At 46.1% G+C, this 14813-nt stretch overlaps 1 protein-coding gene across 1 annotated transcript in view; it reads right to left on the bottom strand.

The window, feature by feature from the left end:
* The window catches only part of WTIP (WT1 interacting protein), an 86490-nt gene that overhangs the window by 28823 nt on the left and 42854 nt on the right, over positions 1–14813 (bottom strand). Inside the window, exon 3 of the mRNA XM_055000240.1 lies at positions 6021–6088. Within this exon, the coding sequence (XP_054856215.1) occupies positions 6021–6088 (68 nt within the window). The remainder of the gene's footprint in view (positions 1–6020; positions 6089–14813) is intronic.

Raw genomic sequence — 14813 nt, forward strand, 5'->3', positions numbered from 1 at the left:
CACTCTCAGGTTGACCAGAGACAAAAGACACAAGGAAAGGGGAGAGAAAAGGAATAAGAGGGAGATCGGTCCATTAGAACAGTGGTGCTGAAACCAACACGATCTTTCCTTGATTGCATTCCGCCTGGAAGGGGCTGTGGCTCAGTGGCAGAGCATCAGCTTGGCATGCGGAAGGTCCCAGGTTCAATCTCTGGCATCTCCAGTTAAAAGGACCAGGCAGTAGGTGATGGGAAAGACCTCCACCTGAGACCCTGGAGAGCTGCTTCCAGCCTGAGCAGACAGGAATGATTCTCATTCAGTATCAGGCAGCTTCATGTGTTCATGTGCAAGGGAAGAAGTACATGTTCACACTGGGCCCTTGCACTTCTGGGCCTGCAGTCCTCCTTCTGCAGTCCCTGGGCAACCAACACTTCCTTGGATTAGCAGCGTTGGCACTACACAGACTACTATTCTAATTTATTTTAAAAAGTTTATATCCTGCCTCTTTTGCCATCTGAGCAATCTGAATAAACGCAGTCTCACAAGCGTTTCAGAGCTAAGCAAGGTTGGCCACGGTCAGTACTTGGATGGGGTACCCAGACCACCGAGGAAGACTGGGTTGATACGCGGAGGAGGCAACAGCAAACCACCTCTGCTCCTCTCCTATCTGGAATGCCCTGTGGATGGGGGTCACCATGAATCAACTGCGACTCGATGGTGCATTTTTCTTATTTGCTGTCTAAAGTTACTCACACCTAAACAGCATATCCACTAAAAAGAGTGAGCAATCTGGGCCAGCTGTCCTATTGGTGGTTTCCCAAAAGATGGGTCTTGCAGAAGAGGACATTAACTGTGAACATAGAAGCTGTGTTTTACTCAGGGCTTTTTTTCAGCTGGAACGCGGTGGAACGGAGTTCCGGCACCTCTTGAAAATGGTCACATGGCCGGTGGCCCCGTCCCCTGATCTCCAGACAGAGGGGAGTTTAGATAGCCCTCTGCACCAGTGGGGTGGAGGGCGATCTAAACTCCCTCTGTCTGGAGATCAGGGGGCGGGGCCACCGGCCATGTGACCATTTTCACCTAGGGCAATTAAAACTTTTAAAAACTCCCTCATTGTTCCAGCTGACCCAAAGTGACATCATTGTGCGGTCCTGAGTTCCACCACTGAGTTCCACCACCTCCTTCCCCAGAAAAAAAGCCCTGGTTCTACTTAGGAAGAACATCAGTCTCCATATTCATTCATTCATTTACTTCATTTCCCTACCCTGTGAAACGGCCTACCTGAGGAGGTCAGGAGGGCCCCCACTCTCCTAGCTTTCCGCAAACGATGCAAAACTGAATTATTCAAAAAGGCTTTTGTATTGTAGGGAAGAGGTCTCAGGTGCTTCACTAATGAGTTAGGGACCACAGACTTCACCACTATGTTGACTTATGTATTACCTGTTGTTTTAAATATGTGCTCCTATGAGCTACCTGTGCTTCATGTTGTCTAATGTCAGCCCTAGAATTGCTTATGTTCTGTTTCAGCAGCTCTTCAACTCTGTATTGGATTCTTGCTAATGCTACGTCTTTGTAAACTTGTGTCTGTTTACCCTATGGCATTGTTTATGGAAATGTCCTTGATACTGACTGTACTAATCTCACACTCTGTAATCCGCCTTGAGTCTCAATGAGAAAGGCAGACTATAAATGACAAAGAAATAAATTTACCTTACCCTATGAGTTAAGTTAGGACCAGAGTAAGTGTGACTGGCCTAGGGTCACTCAGAGAGCTTCGATGGCAGAGCGGGGCTTCGAACTGGGGTGATTCAGCACTAACCACCACACTACAATGGCTCTCTCTATAGCCTAGTCTTGCCTTGGCTGCCTAGGAGCGGCTCTCCAAGGCTCAGGCAAAGCTCCTTCCCGACCCTGGTAATTCTACCCATGATGGGCTTCTTTCGAAAAAACTGCTCCAAAGCCTTGGAGACGCTATCCGCATGTTCTATAAAACCCTCATGTTCTATAAAAACAGTGATGTGGGCCTCCCGGAGAAAACAGAATTGGAAAACATTCCGAGAAACTCTGCAGAACATTAGCCGATGCCCTACGTAGAATGTGAACTGATTTAACATGTTTATTTTGACTTCTATTTAAAGTAAACAAAATTTAGAACGACCTCATTTTAATTTTATGTCACATTCTTGAACTGAAATATTTGATTCGGAAAAACAAACTAAGGGTGGTTTAAGCATAATATGCAGGGACATTCAGAGCTTTATGCAGAAAATATTATTGTTGGAATAATATTTGAAGAAATGTCAGTGCAAAAGAGCACATACCTCCCTTGCATGGTTTACATTTAAGGGAAAAAATCCCAAGGCCGATGGCGCACTAATTTTACCACACCTTCTAAAACAGCTCATGATATGAGCGGTCCACTCATCTAATTCAACAGAGCACAGCTCTCTTCCCCAGAGGTCATTGGGGCACCTCAGTTTCACCGGCTCTCTCTGTACCCTCACTAGTTAGTTCTGAATAACAGTGTTGATTACGCTATCCCTTCCACCATGGGAGAGGAGAGAGAGGAGTAAAATTTTAGCTTTGATTTTTATTTGGCCAGCATAGCCACTTGGGTGAATTCATAATATGATTGTTTAATATTTAGATTATTATATGTATTTTGCATGTATGTCTCCCTCTCCCTGTTAGCAGTCAGAACCACCCCCATAATATTAGAAGGTGTATGGTTATGGATATGTCATAAACCCCTTCTTGGAATGTGCTTCCAGCACTGAAACTACTGCCCAAGCAGAAAGCCAGATTCTGCCTGGGAGATGGAATGGGAAAACATGGAGAGAAACAGGCGAGGCCAGCTCAACCCCCTCCCTTGCCCCAGAGGTAGGGTTGCCAGCCTTCAGGTGGTGGCTGGAGATCTCCCGGAATTACGACTTAGCTCCAGACTGTAGAGATCAGTTCCCCTGGAGAAAATGGCTACTTTGGAGGGTGCGCTCTATGGTATTATATCTCACTGAGGACCCTTCCTTCCCCAAACCTCAGCATCTCCAAGCCTCACCCCCAAAATCTCCAGAAAGTTCCCAGCCTGCAGCTGGCAACCCAGACTAGAGGCGTGCTACAATATGGACCTTCCCGGATTTTCTGAATTAATCAATGCGTCCCACCCTACTGATCTCACCTTAACCACTTTCCTATTCTTAAGCAATTCAGAGGACTGATAGCCTCACCCTTCCATCTCACAGGTCATCAATCATAATTTGATAACTTTAGTTCCACCTGGAAGACGTAATCAAACCTTTCTAGTTCTTTGTTACATCCCAGAGATGGTTTACCAGCGTATTGTCCCATTTTGGAGACAATTTGCCAGCTCTTTGTCTCACCTCCTTTGTCCCACCTCAACCACTCAAGCCTTTGTCTTTGGGGTAGAAGATGCAATCTTGGCTCAAGGTAGGATCCATGGTATAAAATAGACTGCCCTTCAGCCCAAACTGTGCACATGCTTGGATCCAGCATTCTACCTTCAAACTCCAATCAAGCCCTCCCACGTTGAAGCGCAGGCAGCTCAACGCTCCTCTTCTCTCTTGGACATCGGGATAGGTAAATATCACCCGACATTTACTTTCTTTCCTAGTTAGCCTTGAATGCGTGTTGCATGCCACTGATTTTTGTTATTTTCAATAAGAATTCCTTTGTTGGTTGAAACATCTGTCTGTTTATTGGAAGGAATTTTCTAGCCAGGACAATCCTCGTATACATTGGTGGAGATTCCTCAGCTTCCCCCTCTCGCTGCCTCTTCCTTACTGCTAATTCCCCCCAACTCGCAAGGAGACCCCCGCCCCGTACAAATCAGTAATAAACATAAACATTATCTCTCACAATTCTTAGGGATCATCACCTGAAGAAACATTTACAGCTTTGAAACTGCTACACCTGCCTACTAGTGTATTTACAACAGCCTCTATCCATTGTAATTAATTGTATGAAACAACTAATCTTCAGAAATGGAAGCCCAGGGAAATCGTCGAAAGGTTTGGACAATGGGGATGGATCCAACCAGTTTTTCTACTCGTGAGAAAGGAGGGGGTTCCCTTTGTCCACCCAAAAAGGCTACACTGGGGCTCATGGGACCTGCATGGAGGGAACTTGCTGAAATTGAGTGAAAAAGCAGGCTAGAACCAACCCAGTGTTTCAAAAAATAATTGATCAGGACGGATAAACAACATTATTACCTGATAGAGGAATTTTTATGATCAGATCCTCTGTCAAACATGTTAGGTTAGAGCCAGCCAACTTTTTCACTCGATTTCATTCAATCCCCCTCCTTACTGCAGCCCCCACCCCATGTGGCTTTTGTCTATGCAGGTTCCATGGTCCCAGCACAGCCTAGGTGAGTGGTGAAAGCAAACGTTACTCCCTCTTTTCACCAGCCGAAAAACTGGCCAGCTCTGAACATTTCTGGGAAAGCAATGGCTGCTGAATCTTACTGTACAGGTGAATACACAGCCAGTGTACTGAGCGGAGAGATAAGAAATGTAGGTCTCTTCAAGGTACACGTCCTAGTAGCTAGACACGAGAGTAACGTTAAAACTATACAGTGACTATTAAAGGCAAAGAACCTTCTCTTAATATCATCCAGCAATTTCATTCATGATTACAGTTTTCTGAAGAAGTCACAATAAGTTTGAGAACGAAGAAAACTGTTTCAGCAAAGTGATTTGCGAAAGACCTCAAAAAGCATCATGCTGCTAATGGCCGAAAGGGGCCCGAAATGGCCAAAATGGGCCCGAAATGGCCAGGATCGGGCCTGAAACAGCCAGGATAGGGCCACTGCTGGGCAGGGGAGTGCTCTTCCATGTGGCAGCAGCCCATTCCAGGCCAATTTGGGCCCGATTCTGGCCATTTCGAGCCCCAAATGGCCAGGATTGGGCTACTGCCAGGCAGGGGAGTGCTCGCCCATGTGGCGGCAGCCCATTCTGGGCCGGTTCAGGCCTGATCCAGGCTGAATTCGGCCTGATCCAGGCCAAATTGGGGGCCCCATGAAGCACAGGAGCACTCCCGGGGGGGCCACAGCCTGCATGATGACGTGACTTCCTGAAAGTGATGTCATTGTGCTGCCCTGGGAACGTGCATATATAGTAACAGGGGCGCCACCTCCTCCCGGGAGTTGCCCCCAGGTGAGAGTTCCCCCATCTCTTTCCCCAGAAAAAAACCCTGCCTGCCCCTAGCCTACCACTCCACTGGGTAAAGGGTATTAATTTATTAATTGAAATATTTATCCCCCATCTTTCATTCTGGCTCATGTCTGAAGCCTTCTTCCAACTTAAATGGCTCTTCCATTGGAGGAAGTCTCCTTTGGTTGGAAGAGGGCTACTTGGGGGATTGTTGGATCCAACTCATTTGTCTTTGAGTGTGCTAAATTCCATCGCTTCTATTTTCCCTTTAAAAATAAACGTCCTTCAAGTTGCAGACAAAGGGGCCTCAATACTGCAGACTGAAAGATGCAGATTTTTCCATTCCCCTTCCCCATCTTTGTTGTTGTTGTTGTTGCTTTTAAATGCCAGGCCTGATTAAGATTTCTAGAAAACTCAAAAGTTTGCACACCGTCTTGTATTATTTTGGTTGGTTTTAATAAACGATATGGTGTGGCTTTTGTTTGGGGATTTTACTATGGAGGAACATGGCTGCCTAAACATGCTATTGAATTGCTGGGTTTTAAAATATTTGAAGTCTTCAAAACTAATTTCCAAGTACAGCTCTGAATATAAAATCTAAGTCATATTAAGGGTACCTTGGTGAACTTTTCCCCTAACCAAAAATTTCTTGTTCAGTCATTTTACCTACTGAAAAAAAATCTTTTGATATTACACAGCACATCATATATATTTATGCACGCACACTCCATTTCCTCTGTCAAGATGTCTCAAATCTTACAAGAAAAAAAATTCAAACACCAAAAGTTGCACTTGTATAAACATAAATTATCTCCATGGAATACACAGATCGCCCCCCACCAAAGACATAGAAAGCCCTAAAATCTTACTTACTAGGAAGTCTTCTTCACAGTAGACTTTTCCATTGACGTTGTAGAAGGCTTTCCCTCGTAATCTTCTCCCTGTTAAAAATATTGTACCATCAGACAACTGATAGATCACTTTGGAGCAGTAATGTAAAAAGGTTGTGATGATGATGTAAACAGGCAATACATTACAGAAGTCACACATCTAATTTTTATTCTTATGAACTGGAAATCCCAGCTCACCTGTGTGTGCCTTCAGGCTATTGGTGCATCACAAATAAAAAACAGCAGGATTTGAGTCCAATGGCACCTTAGAGACCAACAAGATTTTCTACCTACCTAAAAATGAGAAATAGGATTACAGAAATGGTTGATTGGTAACTTTCCAACTGAGCAAACCAAAAAAAATATTTGGGCATTACATTTAACTACAATCTTAGCTGGGTGTTACATTGCAAGAGGTCAATAAAGCTGGCTAAGTGCGCAGCTTCCCAAATCAAACAATTGTATTTCTCTAGGGGTAACCAATGTGTCCCGGCAGCTATAAAAGTTTTTAAAGCAAAAATCTTATCTCAAATGCTCTATGGTATACCTATATGGATTTTAGCTTTTAACAGAAAGGTGGAGGATATTCAAGCAATATTTTTTAGGCAAATTTGGGGTGCCCCAAATTGTGTTTCTTATTTAGCTTTGTGTGCTGAATTGGGTCAATCTTTGATTGAGACAAGGGCCGTTTCCACATGGCTTCCCGCTGCTCGTAACAATCCGGAATATCGCGAAAAAACCGCAGAAGATCGCATTTTCTAGCGCGAGATTTGCGCGATGTCACGCAAATCTCGTGCAAGAAAACCCAATCTTCTGCGCTTTTTTCGCAATATTCCGGGTTGTTACGAGCAGCGGGGAGCTGTGTGGAAATGGCCAAGGGCATGGATTACAACTTTTAAATTTTGGCTAAAAATTTATTTTAGAGCCGAGCCTTTTAGTCTATTAACCTATTTGAAAAGGGATCAATATTCTTGGGTGTGGTCAGTGGGCATCCTGAGTAAACTTAAGCATATGGGACGGGCAGTGGATGACTTATTTATGTCTGATGAGGCCTATATCCTAAATTGTGTTAAGCAGCGTTTACAAGATTGAGAGCAACAGAATTTCCAGCCCAACCTTTTGTTTGTTCGTCACCGTCAGCTGTGTTAGGATCAACCACGTACGTTGACAGAATTCCGCAATACTTTTATGATCTTGAGACCCCAGGCAGTCATAGGGCCTTTATGTTGGCCAGACTAAATGCCTTCCCCTCCAGTGTCCTTCAGGGGAGATACCAGCGAGTCCCCTTTTCAGAAAGACACGGTTTGTGTGGCGCCAACCGCCCAGATATCATCCAGCGTATAATGTCGGAATGCCATTTATGTGATAAGTTACGAAGAACGTTGTTTGAGAGGTTGCCACTATATACTGAACGCCAGAACAATTTATCCTTTTGTTGTTTTCTGCTGAAAGATAATGATACAGTGATTTCTAGAGTGGTTGCGGAATTTTTAGTGGGTGTGCTTAAGATTCATACAAGCTTTGTATAAATATATTGTCTTCTGATATTTTACGTAATTTTATACTGACTTGTTTGCTGTCTTAGATTCTTGTACGCCATTAAAGGTACTTGATTGATTGATTGATTGATTGATTGATTGATTGATTGATTGATTGATTGATTGATTGATTGATTGATTGGGAGCCATTTTTGTGGGCTAGAACAAGCCTGAGTGTGATACAGGCACAGGGAGGTGTGCAGAGCTGTGTGGGGTATGTGAGGACCTCAATTTGTCCCTGCCCAACTCCCTCCAGCAAAGCCCCTCTAGTCATGTTGCAAAGACTGTAAGATGTGGCACACCCCTCACCTTCCTCTCCCCCTTGAAAACTGCCACCCACTTCTACAGTTGCCCCCCCTTCCACCAATCAAAACTTCCACAGGACACTAGAAGCTATCACAACACAATAGCCCCATTTGGGGCAAGAGAGAAGGGGGAAAGAAGAGGGACTGTCTTCCCCCTTGATGACACAGAAGCCCCATTTGGGGCAAGAGAGAAGGGGGAAAGAAGAGGGACTGTCTTCCCCCTTGATGACACAGAAGCCCCATTTGGGGCAAGAGAGAAGGGGGAAAGAAGAGAGACTGCCTTCCCCCTTGATGACACAGAAGCCCCATTTGGGGCAAGAGAGAAGGGGGAAAGAAGAGAGACTGCCTTCCCCCTTGATGACACAGAAGCCCCATTTGGGGCAAGAGAGAAGGGGGAAAGAAGAGGGACTGTCTTCCCCCTTGATGACACAGAAGCCCCATTTGGGGCAAGAGAGAAGGGGGAAAGAAGAGGGACTGTCTTCCCCCTTGATGACACAGAAGCCCCATTTGGGGCAAGAGAGAAGGGGGAAAGAAGAGAGACTGCCTTCCCCCTTGATGACACAGAAGCCCCATTTGGGGCAAGAGAGAAGGGGGAAAGAAGAGGGACTGCCTTCCCCCTTGATGACACAGAAGCCCCATTTGGGGCAAGAGAGAAGGGGGAAAGAAGAGAGACTACCTTCCCCCTTGATGACACAGAAGCCCCATTTGGGGCAAGAGAGGAGGGGGAAAGAAGAGAGACTGCCTTCCCCCTTGATGACACAGAAGCCCCATTTGGGGCAAGAGAGGAGGGGGAAAGAAGAGAGACTGCCTTCCCCCTTGATGACACAGAAGCCCCATTTGGGGCAAGAGAGGAGGGGGAAAGAAGAGAGACTGCCTTCCCCCTTGATGACACAGAAGCCCCATTTGGGGCAAGAGAGGAGGGGGAAAGAAGAGAGACTGCCTTCCCCCTTGATGACACAGAAGTCCCATTTGGGGCAAGAGAGGAGGGGGAAAGAAGAGGGACTGCCTTCCCCCTTGATGACACAGAAGCCCCATTTGGGGCAAGAGAGAAGGGGGAAAGAAGAGGGACTGCCTTCCCCCTTGATGACACAGAAGCCCCATTTGGGGCAAGAGAGAAGGGGGAAAGAAGAGAGACTGCCTTCCCCCTTGATGACACAGAAGCCCCATTTGGGGCAAGAGAGAAGGGGGAAAGAAGAGAGACTGCCTTCCCCCTTGATGACACAGAAGCCCCATTTGGGGCAAGAGAGAAGGGGGAAAGAAGAGAGACTGCCTTCCCCCTTGATGACACAGAAGCCCCATTTGGGGCAAGAGAGAAGGGGGAAAGAAGAGAGACTGCCTTCCCCCTTGATGACACAGAAGCCCCATTTGGGGCAAGAGAGAAGGGGGAAAGAAGAGAGACTGCCTTCCCCCTTGATGACACAGAAGCCCCATTTGGGGCAAGAGAGGAGGGGGAAAGAAGAGAGACTGCCTTCCCCCTTGATGACACAGAAGCCCCATTTGGGGCAAGAGAGGAGGGGGAAAGAAGAGAGACTGCCTTCCCCCTTGATGACACAGAAGCCCTATTTGGGGCAAGAGAGAAGGGGGAAAGAAGAGGGACTGCCTTCCCCCTTGATGACACAGAAGCCCCATTTGGGGCAAGAGAGAAGGGGGAAAGAAGAGGGACTGCCTTCCCCCTTGATGACACAGAAGCCCCATTTGGGGCAAGAGAGAAGGGGGAAAGAAGAGGGACTGTCTTCCCCCTTGATGACACAGAAGCCCCATGTTTTGCATCGGAGGGCAACTGCTTCCAAAAGCCTCCCCCACCTTTGCCGGTACTCTACAATCCTTTGCCAATAGCCACAGATATCACTGAAATCCCGGCCACAGACTGTTTTCTTGGGGTGGGAGTGGGGAGACAGATGGCTGGCTTCGCCATCCCTTGGAGCACACTTAAAAATGGCTTCTTTTCCCAGGCTCTGCTGTGCCCCGAAGCACACGCAACGCTTGCTCCAACTTGCTTAGAATCTGCACCCAGCAGATGGCCAGCAGCAAGCAAGACTTAACCTGCAATCAGTAGGAAGGAGCAGGCAGAGAAGAAAGAAGGGAGCGACTCCGTTCTGATTACAGGCACCAGATCACTCGCTTGCGTGCTGCATGAGGTAATTTAAAACACACACACTCCACGCCCTGGTTTTGTATTCACAAGCCAGAGATCATTCCGACAGCCATGCGGGACGAGGGTTCGGACTCTCAATTGCTGTTCCGACATCGTAGCAGTCTTGCCATCAACTGAACAGTATTGCCATTGGCTGAAAAAGAGGGGGCAATTTCTGCCAATTCCCTCTCCCATCACAGACCCTCACTTTGACTTACCCCCACCCCCCATATACTGTTCCTGGAGGTGGGGGGACTACGCCTAATCTAAGCAATTCCCAACAAGTTTTAGGAAATACTTCTTAGTCCTAAACAGCAACTAAGCACAGTGCCATTTTCCCAAAAAGCCTGCACAAGCCCCCTCCCTGAAGAGGCTCAGGTACACTTGAGATATAGAGTATCTGTGGACAAATCTGGTGAGTCCTCGAGTCCCTCCTTTCTATGACTTCAAGAGACTATCCCTCCCCCCCAAAATGCTGCTCTCATTTGGGGGGGGGGAGATAGAACATTCTCCCTTGAATAGAAAGCTACCACACCTTGACCCAGAAAATAATCGAAAAATAATGAAGCCAAACACAGGGACTCTGCGCCATGGTCCCAAACAATCTTTTGGACTGCGAATAAAGGCCGCACTCCCCAGAATACAGGCAGTTCTCCAATAAACAAGACGGAACAAGCACTTCATCCAGCGTAGCTTGGCTTTCAAAATTTCTGAACTGAAGCCAAAGATACACAGCCCTGTTCATTGTACACCAGTTTGCCATAGCTCAGCGATTAAAAAAAATCAATTTCATGATGACACAGGTAAAGTTGATGCTACCTACATGGCTGAAACTAAAGCCGTGGACAGCCATTGTTAAAGGATTTGGAAGTTTTTGGCAGTACAGCGTACAGTGAACCTGAGAAGTATGCCATCTCTTGGAAGAGACAGCAATTCAGACCAAGACCAAAGTTCTCACTTTTCATTTTTAGAACACAAGTTTCAAGATGAGACGGTTTTACCAAAAAATTTCAAAATTTGTCCACTGGTTTTTGCAGAAAGAAAAAAAAAATCCTCAATAGAAAAATAAGGGGGAAGGACTGGGTGGGGATACCTTGTGGTCAACGGTGAAAGTATTTCTCTTAGGACAACTACACCCCAGCATTCCCCACACATAACAGTCTTCACTTGTAGAACTCAGTTTTCTATAAACCAACATTTTTCTTTGTCCTTTACAAGAAATTCCATAAAAATGTCAAATTTTACATTAAATTGACTCTGTGTGCGTGTGTGTGAGAGAGAGAACAAACGAAAGACTGAAAGAACGAAAGAATGAATGGAAGGAAGGAAGGAAAATTATAACTACAAAAACTGTGTAGCATTAGGAGAATTCTTGTAGATTTGCTTAACCTGTTTAATTTATTTGAGTTGTAGAACTGGGAGATATTTAGCACTGTAGTTCAGGACTCAATAATTTCAAAGCAGACATGTCTTCAACATGAAGTGGCCCCAGAAATACTTCCACAGAAGTCACTAGAGTACACAAACTTTTACTGATAGGTATTTCAGATATTTGTGGTTCACTGAGAACTGAATGGATGGGGACACCAACTTTCTTCCAACAGCAAACGTGTCTACGATAGGCCATAACAAGCCTGGATGCTATGATCGCAAATCAGCTGCTTTCCACAAAACAAGTTGGCTACACTCAGCTGACAGGCTGGAAATCAGGCACCCAGGCATGCACCAGGAATTCTGCAGGATCTTGCAGGATCTAGCCTGCAGGATCTTGCCCATCGATCATCAGAATGCTCACAAAACCAACACAGCCTTCTGCTGAAGAGTTACACAGTGTACGCCTTGCCCAATTCTTCATTGCTCCTGGGCGCCACATGCCCTCCCTTCGGGCATGCTTCCCAAATGCCAGGCTTCCTTCCTTCTACGGCTTTGCAAACCCTGGCACGGTAATCTTGTCGGACTAGTTTTCAGAAGCACACAGGATGTGACTCTCCATTTCACACCTGCCAAGGTATCTGAAAAACAATAGCTCCTCTTTGCAACGCCAGGCTAGAGAATTTCCTTCCAGAGCGGCACAGAGAGAGAGAGAGATCCTTCCAGAGCAATTAAGGAAGGTTCAAATTCTCTCCCATTATCTAGCCAATATCAAATGCTTGCTGCCCGCAACTCCTTAGCAATGGGCAAAAGGTAGCGACTAAGGTTCCTGCTGCCCCTGGGATGGGCTCAGACGCTTGCCCGAGCATCTGTACTCAAGTCTGATGTGGTGCTGCAGGGTACGGGCCGCATGGGCAGCACTCCAGACAATGATGAGGTCCAGCCAGCAGGCAGGCATGGAAGGAGGCTTGTCTGATGGAACTGAAGTAGCTCAAGGGAGAGGAGATGGAGGAACAAACAGCACCAATGTCAGCCTGTTCCTGGGTTGTCCTCTTTTAGGTTACAGGAGGAGGCTTGCAGGGCAGAATGCTTCTCACTGAAAACATTCCCCACGTAGAGCAAACTAGCACATGAGGAGAAAAGGGTTGCCCAGAGCCCTTCTTCCATGACATGCTAGCTTTCTAGGAATATGGACTCTTTTCATACAAGAAAACTTCACCATGCAAACTTCCACTTGCCGTCTGAAGCAGCATAGCCTGGGAACTCTGCTTTACTCCCCAACAGGGAACCGAAGCATCTTACAACACTGCTCACACCTACTCCGTTTTGTCCTCTCAACAGCCCTGTGAGACAAGCAAGGCTGACAGAAAGCGATGGGCCACCCAGCAAACTTCTGTGGCAGAACGGGGATTCAAACCTGTTTCTCTCACATCCTAGTATGATACTAACCACTATGCCACAGAGGTTCATCTCATCTCACCTGCAGCTCCTGTGAGAACTAGGACTAAAAGTCAGTCAGTCAGTCAGTCAGTCAGTCAGTCAGTCAGTCAGTCAGTCAGTCAGTCAGTGTCTCTCTATGCAAGACATCTTACGTGGGGACGCTCAAGTGACTTACTTCCTGTGTGGTCTTATATTCAAGTGTCCTCTGTCTCCCAAGCACTGCATGTGTATCCACAGTGGGAGAACAAGTGTAAGATATTTCACTTGAGCATCCCTGTGTAAGATGTCTTGTATAAAGAGACTCTCCAGTCAGTCGGTCGGTCAGTCAGTCAGTCAGTCAGTCAGTCAGTCAGTCATCTCTCTCTCTCTCTCTCTCTCTCTCTCTCTCTCACACACACACACACACACACACACACACAATATCACTCACTCACTCACTCACTCACCTTCTCAGGTTCATAAGGGGATGTTTCCTTTAAAGTCTTTTTTTTAAAGCCAGTTTGGTGTAGTGGAGCGCGGGACTCTAATCTGGAGAGCTGGGTTTGATTCCCCACTCCTCCACTTGAAGGGTGACCTTGGGCTAGTAAGGGCTCTCTGGAGCTCTCTCCGCCCCACCCACCTCACAGGGTGTTGATAATAATGGCATACTTTGTAAACCGCTCTGAGTGGGCATTAAGTTGTCCTGAAGGGCGGTATATAAATTGAATGTTGTTATTAGATGCAGAGAAGTTAGCCATGTTAGTCTGTAGTAGCACAGGTACCAGGCCCTGCAACAGACCCAGATGCCAGCTCTGCCCTTATATCTACCCAGGAAATACAATTACAGGACCCACTGTCTCTGGCTCTTACAGCTGCTCATCCTCCAATGTGATATATGCCCTCACATGCCAACAATGTCCATCTGCTCTGTACATTGGACAAACCAGCCAACCTCTGCGCAAAAGAATAAATGGACACAAATCTGACATTAAAAATGGCAACATCCAGAAACCAGTGGGAGAACACTTCAATCTACCAGGACCTTCCATCAAGGACTTAAAAGTCACTGTAGTTCAACAGAAACCTTTCAAAAACAAAATCCAATGGGAAGCTGCTGAATTGGAATTCATATGTAAATTTGACTCAGTCAGGCTGGGATTGAATAGAGACTATGAATGGTTATCTCATTATCAGAAGTAACTGACTTCCTTAACAGAAGCAAACTGATCTCCATATCAGAAGCTACTGTTTGCATTTACTCCTCCCGTCCCTCTCCACCTATATATCTGACCAGTTTCTTCTTGCCCTCCATGCATCTGACGAAGAGAACTGTGATTCTCGAAAGCTTATGCTACAATAAAGTTGGTTAGTCTTAAAGGTGCTACTGGACTCTTTTTGAATGTTGTTATTATTATTACTATGTATTAAAGTAGCATTTCAGATCTCTGACCATCTCTTCCTCCTTTCCATTCTCCAACTAAAAATGGGGGAAGGAAGCATGCAAACTTTGCTCTCCCTTCCAACGGTATACATATTTAACGCATCATATATTTTAAAACTTCAGTTAGAGGGACTGAGTCAGCCTTTGGGAATGCCAGCAGAATTTGGGGTATTTGGGAAACGGCTTGTAAAAAGACAACTATTTTCAGATCAGATCTTTCAACCTCAGCAGTAACTTTTTTCCTTTGGGGGGAGGGGGGGCCGGGAAGCTGTGGGAAAAATGTAAGCTGTCCTTTGTGGTGTCTGATTCTCCAGGGTGAGCTCAGACAGGAAACAGACTTTATAAGATGAGCAAGCAGGGAGAGTTAAAGTAAGATTTGCCTGCCAGGCTTGCTAAAGCTAGCCAACTGGGGAGAGGGGGGGGGGTTGTTAATTAAAACCAAACCAATCACACCTGGGGTCCAGGGGGAAGCGGACATGATGGGCCCCAGGATGTCTTGATTTTTACATGTACAAGGTTTGTTTTAAACTGTGCAAGACTTCAAATGAGGGTCTGAAGGTCTGTACAA

The sequence above is a fragment of the Eublepharis macularius genome, chromosome 16 (assembly GCF_028583425.1).
Source record: "Eublepharis macularius isolate TG4126 chromosome 16, MPM_Emac_v1.0, whole genome shotgun sequence".
In the NCBI taxonomy this organism is placed as follows: domain Eukaryota; kingdom Metazoa; phylum Chordata; class Lepidosauria; order Squamata; family Eublepharidae; genus Eublepharis; species Eublepharis macularius.